Source organism: Emydura macquarii, unplaced genomic scaffold (genome assembly GCF_026122565.2).
Source record: "Emydura macquarii macquarii isolate MOO-44397 ecotype Brisbane River unplaced genomic scaffold, CSIRO-AGI_Emac_v2 contig_2734, whole genome shotgun sequence".
NCBI lineage: Eukaryota > Metazoa > Chordata > Testudines > Chelidae > Emydura > Emydura macquarii.
In genome coordinates, this window is record NW_027132871.1 from 1,449,823 (window position 1) to 1,466,785 (window position 16,963).

Genomic DNA, 16,963 nt, shown 5'->3' on the forward strand with positions numbered 1-16,963 from the left:
GACTAGGACGAGGAGGAAGGAAGTGGGACCTCAGCTGGGAGGTGAAACCCGTGGAAGCGAGCGTGAGTTGCGTGGCTGAAGGGAAGGACTAGAGATAGGGAAGCAAAGGAGAGGGGTGATTTGGGGTGCAGGAGCGCCCTGCTCTCCCCTAAATTCTTCCATCTGGAGGTTGGTCATTGAAGTCACTGGCAAGTGCAAAAAGATTGCAGCCTCCCTGCTCATGGAAGGCAAGGAGGGAGAGAAGGAATCCAATATGTTCTTCCACCGTTGCTGAAGACACGGTTTTGGGGATTTTGTTTAGTTTTTACCGATATGGGTATTTTGTAAATAAATACATTTATCCACCAGGCTGCAGCACTCCTCACCTCAGCCCCCTGATTTTGTTATCATACATGCAACCTTAGGCCCTGAGATCATGCATGGATGTACTTAATTTTAAGTACCAATTAATAGTAACTTGAAGTCCTATAGTACTTCTCATGTGTGTAAAGTGCAGTGTGTGCATGAACGGCATCATAGGTTGCAAGCTGCTTTGGGCAGGATCCTGTCATCTGTATTTGTCCATAAAGCATTAAGCAGATGTATGGCTTTGTAAAAATAATAATGTTAAACCTGACAGTGATTTTTTTTAAAGATTATGTCTTCACCATGTTTTGGTGGATTTCTTGGCATGGACATACGATTAGAATGGAAGACCAACAGATTCCGAAGTGTATATACCAAGGAATGCAGCAACACAGCTGGGTGCCAAAAGCTTCAGTGGTGTCATAAAATTGCCGGTGACGGACATAAACTGAATAAACAGCTAAACGACCTCAAGCAGGGAGCCAGAGATGATCCATGTGGCCCTGAATCTGCAAGGAGACCAGGTCCCTTTAGGATTGGCCATGATGATGGCCTACTGGTTAAGTGGAGTTAGGAAAGGTGAAATAGAATGAGACCCTTTTGAGAACTGAGAGGTAAAAATAAAGGGCAGAGACACTGACAGATCAGTGCATGATGCAGGGATTGTTTAAAATGAATCAAAAGCATCTATGTGATATATAAAATTACATTAACAAAAATAAAAGGAATTTCTGAATAATCAACAAAGCTGGAGAGAGATTTATTGTGCTCTGTCTTTTAGAGCAGAGGTTCTCAACCTTTTTCTTTCTGAGGCCTCCCCCTCAACATGCTATAAAAATTCCATGACCCACCTGTGCCACAACAACTACTTTTTTGCATATCCAGTAGATTAAAAGCTAGGGCTGGCATTGGGGGGTAAGCAAAGCCGGGCAATTGCCTGGGGCCTCATGAAGCTAAGTTGCTCGGTCTTAGGCTTCAGCCCGGAGCAGTGGGGCTTGGGCTTTCTGCCCCAGACTCCAGCAAGTCTGACACTGGCCCTGCTCTCTAGCCCCATGAAACCTGTTCATGGCCTGGACTCCTGGTTGAAAACCACTGTTTTAGAGCTCAGTTCTGCACTGTTTGGAAAAAGTTTGCTTTTCCTTTCAGTAGTGTAACAAAACATGTTCTTATCTGATCTCCATGCTGCTGTTGCTTTAAGTCTCCATAATTTTGAAATTATTTATATATCTTGAGTCAATAGTAGCAGTATATGTGAGGGCAGCAGTATATGTGAGGGCAGAGTTTGACCAAACATTTTATTTCCTATTTCCCAGACCCTCAAACCAGGAACAGTTGCACCATGTCTCTAATAATTCTTCTTAATCATTTTGCACTCTTAAATTTAAATTTCATTCCTTTTCAGAGTGAGACTCTGAACAATGAAGTCAATAGGACTCTGCACAGGTGCAAGGGTTCAGCTATGTGAATATAACTGATATGATCAGGGCCTAAATTCCAATGCAGGGAGGTGGACTTTGTGCACTAACATCATCTACATCCATTGTCTGCATCACTCAGTCTTCAGCAGAAATTTCCCAAGGATTGGAAAATAGAGAAAAAAGAAGATCTATTAGTAATTTAAATACCATGGAGACTTTTGGAAGCAGTAGTAATGTGATCATCAGTACATTAATGCAAAAGAGTGCCCCCATTGCTGTGCAGGGAAATGAGATAAATACATGTGCATAACATGTCCTAGGCTAGCGCATGCACCTCAGGTGAAAAAGCTTGTACAAAAAAGTGCCGGGGTGTGGGGGGGAAGGTTTGCAGGCCTGGGGCATTTACCCACGGACTTCAGGCCTCTCTGGCTCACCCACCCCTTCTCCTCCCTCAGAGAGCTCCGCTCCCTCCCAGCTAGGGGCGGGGCGGGGCAGGGCGCCCCTTGCTCCCTCCAGGCGGGCAGGGCTCGGAGCGGGCGCCCGCTACAGCGCAGGGCTGGGCACCCTCTGGCGGCCGGCCGGAGACAGTCCCCCTCTGCCTCCCGCCTGCGGCGGCACCTGGGGCCGGGGAGGAGGAACTTGCAACCGCGGCAGCCACTACGCAGCCCGCGCCCAGGAGGTAACTCTGCGCCTCAGCCTGCCTGGCCCCGCTGCCGGCCTCTGCCTGCGAGCGCAGCCCCCCGCGCTCCCTGCTCCTGCCCGCGGCCAGGGGCACCGGGCGCGGCGAAGGCTCCCCTCCGCGGGCAGGTTTCCCCGGGGGTGGCGCTGCTTTCAGGCGCCCCGGGGACAAGGCAGCAGCGGCGGGTTTGGGCTCCTCCCTCCCCCCGCTGACTGGCAGGGTCTGGGGGGCCCCATGTAACCCCGCTCGGGCTCCCCGGGGTGGCCCTGGGCGGGCTGAAGCCCCCGGCTGCGGTGGGATTACACGAAGGTGGGATTTAGCGCCTGCCCTCTTCACCCAGGCAGCCCAACCGCGCTGCCTGCAAATGTGGGTAGGGAGGGCCTTAGATTGAGCCGTGCCAGTCACTGCCCTCCTCCTCTGTAAACACATGGGAGCCACCCCGGCTCTCAAAGACAGGGAGTGAGCATCAAAGGCTCAGAGCTGCAGGCAGGTGCTTCCCCACCTTTGAGATCAGCATCCGATCCCCCATCTGCAAAAAATGGACCGTGGATAGCCGCATCTGCGGATGCCGATATTTGTGGCTATAAAGTGGGTATCTGTGGATTTGCAGGGCTCTAACCATGACACACGTTGTTGAGGACTGTAAAATGACTCTGCTTTCTGGATATCTTCTGCCTTAAACTTTGCTGATGAGAACGCTATGGCGTGGCTTGACCAGGTTGCATAAGCCAGATAAATAAATAGGGTTGAAAACTATTTGATCTTATCTACATGAGCAGGTGAACCCTTTTCAGCACAAATTGAAGTCAAGCAATGTGTTGCTGTCAGCTCTTGTCAGCAATATGTATTTTCCTAGGGTAGAGGGGGCCTATAGGTCCCTTATTCCTCTTTGCACTCTTCCTAATATTTTTCATATTTAGATGTCTTTAAGTCATACACTAGTGCCTCTTCCTGTTCAATAATTGTAGAAATTATTTCTGTTCACAGACTTCATCCTCATAGATTAGTTTTAGCAAATTTATCAGCAACAAAAATTGAAGGCTTGTAGCTTTTCTGTGCTGGGATCATTAATATCTCCTGACACTCATGTCATAGATCAAATCTAGGGACAAATAACTTTCTAGTCACAGACATGACTTGTGTAGTATGTGACCCATTCTGCTGAAGGCTATTTGCAGTTCTCAACTCAATAACAACACCAACAGGAATGTGAAAAGTAAATAAAAAATTCACCCGTTATATTAATTCATTTTCAATACAATACTGCAGGTTTGAGGTACAATCCTGCAAACACTTAACCTTGAAAATAACTTATGTTAATAGAAGCAACTAATCAACTGAGCAACTTTTCTCACATGTATGGTTGCATGATTTTGTCCTTTAAGAGCATATGGCAACCTGATACCTTCAGTGTTTTTTGTTTTGTTTCCCTTTCCTAGTGAACTTTGTGAAATTCTTTCTCCTTTCATATACAAGTCATGGGATCTTTGGAAATAATACTTTCATTTATACAACTGAAACCAGTTAAATGCTTCTAATTTGGCTTTTAAAAGTGAAAGTAAAAGACTCTGTTGTCCACAGAGCACTGCTTAGGCATATCAGCCATGTGAGTCAAAGGAGAAAATGATGAGATTGATTGAATAGCTCCCCATACTAGTTTGGCTGCCACTTTCAACAGCATTTGTGGCCTGCCAGGCCCCTTTGAATTCTTGCATATTATTGCAGAAAAACAGGCTGTTTCTATGAATTATTGGGCAACCTGAAGTCCCATTGAAGTTAATGTGGGTTTTTTTTCATTTATTTCAGTAGGAGCTGGATTAGTCCTAAGACTCTGATCTTGTGAACATTTATGGAAGTGAGCAGTCCTATTGCATTAAGCTGAGCTACTCACTTGTGTACAGTTATTGATGTGCATAAGTGTCTGTTTAACATTTCCAATTCAATATTTTTTCCCCACAAAGAGCATTGAATATTGCTTTGCTGGACACAAAATGCTTTTGACAGCAGCAGCTGGAGGAGGAGTCCAAAATACAAGTGGATAGATCCAAAATCTTTAAAACAAAAAACTCCTTAAACTAGCATAGAAAAGTTAGTTATTAATAGCATGGATTATTTTCCTCTTCCTCTATGTAGCAAAACCTGTAAATTTTGCATGTCTTAGAATTGTAGAACCTATGAAGTTCTAAATGATGTTTCTGGATTCTATTAGGGTTTGAAAAATCCACGTGCTTACCAGTAGCCAGGAGGACATATTCACTGGCTGGGCTTAACCATCACTTTTGGCATAAAAAGCTTTCATTTAAAAAAGTTCCTAGTTTTTATGGTTACAAAGAAAATCTTCCAAATGAGAACCACTATAGTGCTGTTTTTTTGTGTCTGTATAAAGAAAACTCTAGGGCCTTTGCTAATAGCTTTCCCAAGGATCAACAGACTGAAAATGATCAGACTCGGGTCCATTTTGTTGCTGCTGTCAGAAGGTGGGAAGAAGTGGAGATGATACGAATTTGTTTAGTTTCATTGTGCAGATGATTAGGAAAGCTATGATGAGCAGAAGCAGGCAGTAGAGATATTCATGGAAGGAGGAGGACCCAGCTGATGGAGTCAGAAAAATGGGTAGAGTAGTAGAAATACTACTCTCCCCTTTTGGCAACAATCAGGAGACTGTGGGACGGAGTAGTAACAGAGACCCTCTGCTCTTCTTCTAGCAGCCAGAGGAGGATGGCTGTGTGGAAGAGGGACTTGCACATTTCAGAACTACTCATCAGAGGATATTATGAATGATGGTGTTCCCAGATTTGCTGGCAGGAATCTTAGCGCCCTTCCTCTTCTCAGCTTACAGAAGTGGCTATACTTCTGGCCAGGATGTTATCCCTGCAGCTCACTGGTTGAGGGAAACTTTTGTGTCAACCTCTGGCTAGTAGATATCAGTTAATTTTTTTCAACTCCTTGTTTTAATATTGCTACAATAATGACATGTTTTCTCTGATGAAGTGGCTTTTCTGGACTTGTGCATAAGCTTTGTGACCCCCATTGTGTGTACTAGATTTAAAGTATAGTGTTATAAAATATTCTCTATATGTTCATATACACAGGTTAAAATATGTCACATTCTTTTAAAATAGTTTGTGCAATTATAAATTGGCACATATGAGGTAGTTTTCAAAATTTACAAGTGTTAGTGGCCTACATAACAACTAGGTATTATTATTATTTATTTATTTACATTGTTGCACTCTGCTGGTTGGCCACTTCTGAAACATTGCAAAGGACATTACTTAGCAATAAACCTTCTCTTCTTGTGATGATCAGTATCAGTGGATTGATGTATGTTTTGGTTAGGGGGGAACCCAGGCAGAAGTAGGAGGGACAAAGAGAAGAGGACCTGAAAAGAGAAGATTTATTTGAAGTAAATATATATATAAATTAGGGCTGTCAATTAATAAATGTAATGCATGTGACTAACGCAAAACAAAATAACTAGATTAAAAAAAAGTCACGATTAATCACACTGTAAAAAAGATAAATAAAATAATATTTGTCAATTCACCTCAGACAAGTCCATTCAGTCCTACTTCTTGTTCAGCCAATCGCTAAGACAAACAAGTTTGTTTACACTTACGGGAGATAATGCTGTCCGCTTCTTATTTACAAGGTCTCCTGAAAGTCAGAACAGGGATTCGCATGGCACTTGTTATAGCCAGTATTGCAAGGTATTTACGTCAGATTTGCTAAACATTCATATACCCATTCATGCTTCAACTCGTAGGCTCTAAAGTTTTATATTGTTTTGTTTTTGAGTGCAGTTATGTTAAAAAAAAATTTCTACATTTGTGAGTTGCAATTTTGCGATAGAGATTGTACTACAGTACTTGTATGAAGTGAATTGAACAATACTATTTCTTTTGTTTATCCTTTTTACAGTGCAAATATTTGTAATAAAAATAGTAATATAAAGTGAGTATTATACACTTTGTATTCTGTGTTGTAATTGAAATCAATATATTTGCAAATGTTAGAAAACCATCCAAAATATTTATAATAAATTAAAATTGATATTTTATCTCATGATTAATTGTGATTATTTTTTTAATTGTTTGACAGCCCTAATATAAATTAATATGTAAAGTAAAATTGATTTCACTTATTTTTCAAATATTGAAATTTAGGACCCAGTCTTGCAAGTTACTCTATTTGGATGGACCCTGGCGGTGTGCAGAACACCAATGATATCAGTGGGGCTCTGCAGAGATGTACAGGTCAGATCTAGTGCATCACATTGCAGGCTAGAGCCTTTGTTTTTAGCACTAATTTCAAGTTTTACGCTATTTCTTGTGAATATAGTACCACAGTTGTGTACGTAGCAAGTGAGATCACCTGTAAGCTAGAGCCCTGCAGTGGACTGGGATCCCGCAGGAACCGCTGTCATAATAGGAGGATCGAGTAAAATGTACTTTGTTGTGGTGGGATTGGGTGGGCAAAAAAACCAGACTCTGGAAGTTTGCAGGAAAACACTAAATCTCTCATCAGTTTGTCAAAAATAGAATTTCAGCAATGTAAAGCTAGGTTTTCTTTTTTTTTTAAATAAAGAAAGGCTTTAATACTTAAATTTAAGTGAGGGATAGAAAGAGATTTGATATGTATTACAACAGGAGTTAAAGTATTTTTTTTTACATGGTTTAATCAAGATTTGATTTATTTTTTTAGTGGTAAAAATTGTCTGAATTCTTTCTGTGTGTGTGTTTATATATATGAACTGTTATTTTTTGTTGGTTTTTTTAGGAGCATGGGGGAATCTATCTCTTGTGGGATTTGCGGGATCTAAGGTTTTTGTAGATGGGAGCAGGATAAAAATGCAAGAAACAATGTGGGAGTGGGTGGAAGTGGGAGTGGTATTGCGGGGAAGGAAGGGAGTGGGATTAAAAAAATAGTCCTGCGCAGGGCTGTACTCTAAGACACTAAAAAGGGGCTTTTAAAAATGCAAATTGTTAAGAACCAGAGAATGATTATCACATCATGACTTCCTTTCTATGGTTTATACCAGTTTTATACACTTTTAGACATAGCAGTTGCAAGAGTTCTAACCAGAGTGCCAATCAATAGTCCTGCCTATCAGCAGAACTGTTTCAGGTACAAACATTAGATTTGGTTTCTTGTGTGTCTTTCAGTCCAGTTCTTTTGTGGAATTATATCAGAGAAATAAAGAACTGATACAAGAACCATGTAGAGCAATAAGAGCACACACAGGAATAGAAATTTGCTTTGAATACTTTCTGAGCTTGCTTGTGTTGTGCAGTGTGCTTTTTCATGTACTCCACTCTTCTAAATTTTTCCTTTGTCTTTTGTCTTTCTGGGCCTCTGGAGTTAACATTTTTGCTTATAACAAATGTGAATGTAAAGGAACTCTTTTTTCTTTTCTTTTTCTACTAATATTTGCTTTGTACCAAGTCATTACCAGACCTGCGTTGATCCCGTGGGAACTTCTTTTTTGCTCTTTTGTAGTCCTATCTTTTTTTATGGCTATGGTTGCGTCTTTGTGTTGTTCCATGGATTTTCCAGGAGATCTTAATTTGTTAAGTAATTCATCACTCTCATTCAACCAAGTACAAGAGTGTCATTACTCTGACATTCCTGATCACCTGCTGACTGCCACTGATGTTTTAGGTGCCATATTAATTAATTAATTAGACTTGCTCTGAGCAGGGTTAGGTCGTCTAATGCTGAAAACACTGACATGGTCAAAATCAAGCCTTTCAACTCAATAGCAGGAGGGTTTTTTTTGCTGTTTTTCCCTAGTGTAGACAAGCCCCAAGAGATTCAAGGTTAGATTGTTCTTGTATCCAGGCCTTCTCCTGTATGTTATGCAGTACTGCCACTTAGCTGTTATAAAAACATTCCTAAGGCCTTGTCTACATTAGGAAATTTACTTGTTGCTGACAACAGGTGCAACTGAATTGCTGAAACAATTTGACTGCAAGTTTAGGAAAGACCAAAGGATGTTCAGCACTGTTCAGGAGCCTTGATTGAGGTCCTTCATGTTTAAGCTGGGGGAGGGAGATAGCAGCACAAATTAAACTCCTTTCCCTGTAACAGCCAGGAGGTTGAGAGTTGGTTAGAATAGCAGAGACTCTCAAAACAACAAGGCTAGGAGAAGAGGAGGGTTAGAGCAATGAGTGACGCTACCCCCATGTGAGTCTGGGTTGAGAGTGGCAAAGTGACAGCATGCTCTTCCTCCCACTCTTCAGCCAGAGGAGGATGCTTGGAGAGGGCTTCAAATTTATCAGACATCCACAACTAACTAAGACCTCTGGCGCCTCCAGCAGGCTCAGCTCGCACGACCCTGGTTCTTTCCAGCAGCGGGGTTGGGGCTTAGTGTGGTAGTTATATATCTTGTCCTACTATAGGGTAGTAAACTTTGGCAGTCGATTCTTCACCTCATTTTTTGTATCAGTCTCTGGCTAGCAGGGATCTGGTAATATTTTAAACCATGGTCTAATTACTAGATTTTTTTTTAAAGCACTGTTGACTCTCTCTAATAGAGTTTTTTTTTTACTGGGCAGTATTTCCTTAATCTGCTGTATGCTTGCTGACTGTATAGCTTTATCGTGTGAACTGACATGCAGATGCACACATGTCCTTCTTGTAGAGATTTGGTTTAAGTTTTAAGGGAAGTGCATGAATAATTAAATGCAAATCTCTGAACTGTGTTAATGAGCACTATACCTCTCTGTCTTTCCTGCAAACCATTCTGAAAATGTATCCCATTGTTTTTTAAACAGCTTGTGTCTTGGATTTAGATAAATACTAGTGTGTATTGTTGTTTGTTTTGCAGACTTCTTTGTGACATTGTAATGTTGGGAAGGTCTGCACTGCTTACAGCTGTACATGGAAGAAGGTAGAGTTCTGAAGATATCTTAGCTTCTTGTATGTCTCACACTCCAATGTCTTTGCACTTATTTAATATTTACTTCGGAAACATTACAAATAGAGTAGTCTTCATCTTTTCACCGTAATATGGCCTTGAACTCCGTATTATTTTATAGTTTAGAGGATAAGAGGTTTCTGAACATGACACATCAACCTGCTGTGTTGCATGTATTCTGAATGTCAGTCTGGTACTTGTTAACTCCTCTCTGACATCTGAATAAAAGGATGAATACATTTCATTTGCCTCTTGTCTAGTACGTTATTCCTGTTGCACTTCCTATGTCTGTCCTCTGGTGAGGTACTGGGCAGAGTAGTCAAACCAGATCTTTGATTCTTAGCTAGGAGAAGTAAAGATAATACACTGAAAACAATGTATATTTTTAAAATCTTAAAACAAAAGATACTTCAAAATTGTAAAATGTTAATTATAAGATCATATACATTAGAGATGGAGTTGAAGGATTCTTGGAAGAGAGTGGGGAGGTCCCGGAAACAGTGCAGAGACACAGAGCCTTTATAGGTAGATCCCTCTGGCAGATGCAGACATACACTGGTTTTTGAGTTTGACCCCCTCAGCCTTGTCTGTAAGGGCCTGTGCCCCTGCTTGATGGAAGAAGGCTGATGAGATTCTGAGTTCAGACTCACCAAGTTTCTTTGTCCTTATAGGGGAATAACCAACATAGCAGAGACTGTGGCTCATAATTTTTAAGATGACTGTCCTTTAAGACACAATTTTGGATTAACTGTGATTTCTCCTTAGCAACACAAAGTCTGCTGTATTTTGAATCCATGGTCACATTGTCATTCAAAGCAAAGGGCTCTGTTGGTCAGTGTTTTTTGTACTTGTGCTTTTCTTCAGTTTAATGCAATTTCTCTGTGGTCCAAAATGTTTGTTGTTTCAAAAGTATTAATAAATAAGAGGGCAAGGATTATTGTATGCCTATTGTTTTCTAGGTAAATGGTTGACCAGCTATGTACTTGAGAGCAAATTTCAAATATAAATATTTTATTAGGCACCTTTCACTAATGGAATTCTAGGCTTCTGAAATAAAACAAAATAGCATCTCATTAAAAACAAAAATAATACTTAATAAATGTAATTTGATATAGTAGATTTACAGTGTAATACGTGGATTTAAGTACTGATCATGCGCCTAAAGATTTTTGCTAGTCACATCTAAATTCAAAGGAAAAAAAAATTAATTTCAACTTCAAATAAATGTCAGTGCTACTTAGTCTAATGAAAACCAAAATAACTTAGCACTTATATAGCACTTTCACTTCATGCAAGTACTAAAGATGAACACAAACTACATTGTTATGAATAATTGTAATTGTCTAAATTAAGCCAAAGAAATAAAAGCTAGGCTGTGTAAAATGGCTTAAATGTGCTGTATTAGCAGTTCTTTGCTTTTGTTTGTTTATGTCTAAACTTACTGTCACACAACATGCAGCGTAGTTGTAGCTGTCTCAATTCCAGGATATTACAGAGACAAGGCGAGTGAGGTAATATCTTGTTTTGGACCGACTTCTGTTGGTGAGAGAGACAAGCTTTCAAGCCACACAGAGCTCTTCTCTTTTAAATTTGTTAGCTGATGGGTAGTAGGGAGTTCTTTGAAAATGTAACTAATGAAGCTACTGATCAAAGAGCCTACTTTTCAAAAGGTAAGTTAAATAGGAATTAAGCCTTGCTGTAACAGGAAATAGGAAGTAGTGCTCCCGTGTAAACACCTCGCTCTAGCGTTGGAAGGAGTTCTCCCATTGCTGTAGTTTATTCACCTCCCCTAGAGATAACCTAGCACTGTCTACACCAGGGGTTAGGTCGGCTTAACTATGTTGCTCAGGAGTGTGGATTTTTCATGTGACGTAGCTGGATAGACCTAACTTTTTAGAGTAGACCTGGTCTTAGATATGTATTGTTTCTGAATCTCAATTATTGCGTAGGTATAGGAATGTCTCATGATGATAATACACCAGTACTAGAATAAACTGTAGAAAACTCTGAAATGTGATAGTCCACCTCTTCTGCTGATCAAGTTATAAAATCATCATAACAAACATTTACATAGCACATTAATTTTCAAAGTATGGTACAAATATAAATTAATTATTTCAATGTCTTCTGAGAGAGAAATGTTGGTTTGTATTATCCCCAGTTTTACTGATGCGGAAGATGAGATGTAAAGAAGTTAAGGGTGTGACTAAACTGCAGAAAATAATTCGTGGCAGCGAGTCTCAGAGCCTGGGTCAACTGACGTCAACTCGCAGGGCTAATGCTATGGGGCTAAAAATTTTAATGCAGAATGTTACTGCTCCGGCTGGAGCCTGAGCGCTGAGACCCAGCTTGCTTGCTGGGTTTCAGAGCCTGGGCTCCAGCCTAAGCAGGACCTTTCACACTGCTATTTTTATAGCCCCCTAGCATAAACCCTGTGAGCCCACGTCAGTTGACCCGGACTCTGAGACCTGCTGCCGTGGGGTTATTTTTTGCAGCATAGACATGCCTTTTATGACTTGTAGAGAGCCATCGGTGTCTGAGCCAGCCAGGTTTAGAATTCAAATTCCTGGCTCCAAGCCCAATGCACGACCCATTAGACAATGCTATGTCTCAAGACTGTGGCAGAATGCCAACCTTGGCAAATAGGTGTCGGGACGCTAAGGGTATGTCTACATTACAGTGTAAGTCTGGGCTCAGACTCAGGCTTGAACCCAAACACCCCTTCCATCTACACACAAATCTATCTGACTTGGGCCAGTAAGCCCTCAGGACCTACGCCCTAAGACCCAGCAAGGTCCATACTGCATCGTTTTGCAGTGTGGACACAGCTCTGGCCCAGGTGTCCCAGACTCATGTCTTAGAATGTTCTATTATCCAACAATTCCCAGGAGCCAGTGTTCCTAGCCTTTCTATCCCAAGACTAGCCAATCAACTTCCAGGAAACCAAAGCAACCCCCCTGGTTCAAGTATAACTGCCCAGCTTCACTTTACCATTACATTTATCATGTCCTTTTAAATTGGAGACTTATATATTACAAGCTGTAACTTTGCTTTTCAGCCACCACACTGTCTTTTTACTTTGCAGCAGAATGCAAGTCTTCAAATTATTATTTTGCTTCTTTTCCCCATATTAATTGTTTTGTTGTTTTCTCCATATGAATGGGGTAAACATGTAAGAAAAAGGTGTCATGCATTGTTCTGTGGAAGATCTGCTTCCATTTTCCTTCTGGAAGAAAAGTGGCTATGTGATAGGCACTGGGGGCGGGAATGAAAATCAGATGGAAAACAGGGTGAGGGGATCCTATGGTTCAGCCAGTCCTGCAGAGGTTCAGCCTCTTCTTCTAAAGATAGAATTGTCGGACAAAGATAAACTTTATTGTGGCTAATGCCATAGGAATGAAAAATCTTTGAGCTAAAGTTAGCAGAATATGTATGAAGTGGTAAAAAAAATACTTTATATTTTAATAGATTTTAAGTCCAACATGGTGACTATATTTGATTTTGATATTTTGGTTTCTGAAGTTCATTTTAGCATTCCTTTTTGCATGCTGATTTAGTGTGATTTCTAAGAATAAATGTGCATTTGCCAAATATGCATTTACCAAATGTGCTTTTTATCACTTTTAGATTTTCAACTCGAGACCTATGTGCTCCTACTCATTTTCCAATGAAGTACATCCTGGTAACCGGTGGTGTCATCTCAGGCATTGGCAAAGGAATCATTGCAAGCAGCATTGGCACCATACTGAAATCATGTGGTCTGCGAGTCACTGCAATAAAAATTGATCCTTATATTAACATAGATGCTGGAACTTTCTCACCATATGAGCATGGTATGAAGGGTGATGCTTATTATTTCTGCATGTATAAGTTCAGTTGTGATTCATTTTCATAAACAGAATTTTAAATTTATAATGTTCTTGAAAAATTATAGGTAGTAAAAATCTATCAGGTTATCCTTCCATCTGTTTGACAGTGCAGGATTATTCCCTACAGCATTTCAAGTGCATTGTCCAGTTTTATTTAAGATAACTCAAGTGAAAGGGCTTCTGTCACTTTTGCTGGGAGATTATTGCACAGTCTAATAGATTGCACTGGTAGGAATTTTTCCCCAATGTTCACTCTACCTGATCTTTGTCTCAACTTGATATGTAACTTGATATTGCGCCCTCCAAAAATCTTACTTGAAAATGAATTCATATGCACTTGCTTATGAACACTGCCATCCAGAGTGAAAACTAGGTAACAAAAGGAAATGACACATAACATGGGGCTATAGAGGTGTCTAGTGGGCTGCTGGAGGTATTGGTGTTAAATGTGATTTTATTTAAATGTCATTAGTAGTGAATGATACATGGCAAGGTAAAACAACAATTAATTCACTTCAGGTTATACCTAATTTGAAGGTAGTGTGAACACCGGTGAAGACATGGAAATAACACAAAGGGATCTAGAGAGCTTGGAAATAACAATACGAGAATCTGCTTGGAAATACAAACTATAGTACAGTGAGAGAAACAAATCTGAACACAGATATTTTGAGGGAGGGAACCACTTGGAAAGCATAAATTCAGTTTGATATGATCTTATAATGCAGAATAATGACAAAAAGTGGCCAATGATTTTGGGCTGCTCTGCCAGAGACATCATGTCACAGAGGTAATAAGGACTCTCTATCACAGTATTGGTGAGATAGTCCCTTGAATGTAAAATCTGTGTCAGTGGGATAGCACAGGTGTAACAGGTCAGAATTTGACCCATTCATCTAAACACCTCAGTACCATATATCTGTCAACAAATCGGAGGGTATTTAAAGAGCAATATAAATAATTAAGGGGTCAGAAGGATTACAAGAAGAGATTTAAATAATTAAATAAATATAACTTGATTTAACAACAAAGTTGAATCTGTTGATGTTTTAAATGCCAATGCTGTGTAGAGAAGGACCGTTAGAAAGAGATCTTGGTTTGAATGATGTCAGTTGAATTGAAAACAAGGCAAAACAAGCAAAAAAGTTCTAACAAATGTGTATATTACTGACTAGTGCCTTAGTAAAGCCAGCATAATGTGATGTACCAGTATGTCTTGGTTAAACTCTTAGACAAAACCTATATATCCTTCTGATATCCTAAAGAGAGTGAGGTTGGAATGCGTCACCTCAAACTTGAATTAATAATCCAAATCAAAATGGATTTGACTAGGACAAAAATCCATCCAGGTGTCAAGAGCATGTGGCTATGCTGCTAACCAGCCAGCTTTGGAAAGCATCCCACAAGCCACTATCATTAGCTGAAAGTGTACATTTTAGGCTCTCACAGAAAACTGGAGTTTTATAATTTTATGAGTTGAAGTTTTAAAGCATGCTTGATTACATATAATTCTCCATACTTGTAGTACTGGCTCGAAAAAAATTGTTGATGAGTTATAGTTTTACATGGTCAAGATCCAGATTTAAAAAGGAAAACGCTACCTCTCTGCAACATCATTAATTTGTTCATCACAAAATAAGTTGTGCACAGCATTCAGCAATGTACCTCCTGCTAATAGTGCTATTTTTAATTATGTTTTTTAGGCAAATTCTGACCTTAAGTCTTTAGTCTACCCTGCAGCTTTTGGAGGCAGGGACAAACTTGTTGGCTTTGGATGCAGACTTAGCTTCTCCCACTGAAGCTAAGCTACTCCAATTCTTTTTATCTCCAGAGCTTCAAGGACTGAAAACGAACCCAGACCATTTCAATTGTATATTCTAAAACATGATGTGTTAGTATGATCCGCAAAACCTCATTGCAAAGGTTTTCCCCTTTTGCAGACCTTGTTATGGCAGAACAAATGCCAAAAGAGTGCAGAGGTAAAAAGTGCCTCAATTGTTTCTCTTTGCTCCTAAAGTGAAGTGTATTGAGGGAGTGTAAAGAGGTGTATTTTTGTGACAGAAAAGATGGGCTTTATACTGGGGAGACAGAGCTGAGGCCAGAAAAGATACTTTAACACCCCTTCCTGAGCAGCAGCTGGTAAAAGGAAAACCTATCATGGAAAGGGATGAGGGCCATCTTGCTCCCAAAGTGAAGCAGGAGCTGTGCACCGAACTACCTGCCAACAAACCAAATATAGCCAACTCAGGGACCTGGCCACAATGGGTGTCAGAGCAGAATGGTAGAACCCTCCTGCAGAATCATGGTCAGCTGCACAAACAATGCTGGGTATGTCTACACTGCGTCTGGGAGTGTGCCTTCCAGCCTGGCTAGAGAGACAAACACTAGCCCCGCTTGAGCTAGCACGCTAAAACTAGTAGCGTGAATGTTGTGACGTGGGCAGCGGCACAGGCTAGGCATCTTGAGCATGATCCTGCACGACCCCCTGGGTCCATACTTGGGTGGCTAGCCAGTGCCATCATCTGAGCCACAGTGTTCATACTGCTATTTTTGGTGTGCTAGCTTAAGCAGGGAAGGCATGTATCTGTCTACCCAGGCTGGGAGGCACACTCCCAGCTGCAATGTTGACATATCCAGCAGTGCTTGTGCAGCTGACTATGGGCCTGATGGAGGGTGGTTCTCTGTGGCAGCAGAGGGAACAGAGTTCCTATCTGGACATTGTCAGACTCATCAGAGACTGCATCCATCCTCTCAATCACCCAGTGTACAAAGGGGAGAAATTTTCAAAGGTGGCACAAAGGGCAGTTAGGTGCCCAACTCCCTTTGAAAATCAGTAGGAATTGGGCACCTAGTTCTCATTTGTGCCTTTGAAAAATCTTCATCTAGGATTGCACTGGTTCCTTCAATACCTCCAACCCACCCATTGTCAGACTATCCAGGCCTTTTGGCGGTCTTTAGAAAATTTGCAAGAGCTAATGGAGCTCTCAGACATATTAGCCTTTGAGGACTCCATTAGCTCTTAGCAGTCTTTAAAAATGTTTGCTAAAGGTGTGCATAGTCTCACACACAGAAGGCTGGAGTCCTGCATCTGATCTGCGTTTGGGTATCTTGGTTGATTCATGCAAACTAGAATAAAAAAAACAGACTTCCAGAAAATACTGAAAGTCGCACTATCCAATTTGGAAGATAGACTGGGTGATCTAATAGGCTTTTTTCATCTCTAACTTCTATGATACTATGAATAAACCAAATTTAATGTTACTAGACCTACCTATATTTGAGATACAACATTTTTAAAAAGATTATAGATCTTTGCAAGAGCTCATTTTTCAAAGACTTCCCTAAAAAGTTCTCTGGCAGGAGGCCGCATGTAAAAAAATTTCAGACAGAAAGGAGTCTTTCTGAGGAAGGTAGAAGTGAAGGTCAAAATTGGGTTTATAATGGAAAACACATTATAGTCTTAACTGTAAAGTCACTTTCTCAGTTTCATGAGAAGACAAATCTTTGACAGTTTTATTCTTGTCAGTTTGACAGCTTCAGAAGTTATAGCTTTTGGCCTGAATATCTTGTGGGTGGTTAGTGTAGTGGAAAACTGGAGAAAACCCCCTTGATTATTAAAATATTTCCAGCTGTTCTTGGAGTCTAAGTGTACTCTGGTATCTATTTAAAATGAAAAGGGGCTTATTCACCATAGGAAATCAAATTCAGAACTGTGTCCTGTCAATTTCAAAGT

General features: G+C 40.5%; 1 protein-coding gene across 5 annotated transcripts in view; it reads left to right on the forward strand.

The window, feature by feature from the left end:
- The first annotated feature begins 1 nt into the window (after position 1).
- Positions 2-16,963, forward strand: part of CTPS2 (CTP synthase 2) — a 131,911-nt gene continuing 114,949 nt past the window's right edge. Inside the window, exons 1-4 of one of the 5 annotated variants that reach the window (XM_067566101.1) lie at positions 2-62; positions 9,272-9,334; positions 10,127-10,192; positions 12,989-13,194. In XM_067566101.1, coding sequence (XP_067422202.1) covers positions 13,029-13,194 — 166 coding nt within the window. In that variant the 5' untranslated portion in view covers positions 2-62; positions 9,272-9,334; positions 10,127-10,192; positions 12,989-13,028. Of the gene's footprint in view, positions 63-2,123; positions 2,443-6,667; positions 6,699-9,271; positions 9,335-10,126; positions 10,193-12,988; positions 13,195-16,963 lie in introns of those variants that run through there. The other 4 variants (XM_067566099.1, XM_067566098.1, XM_067566102.1 and 1 more) reach the window with 4 other exon arrangements.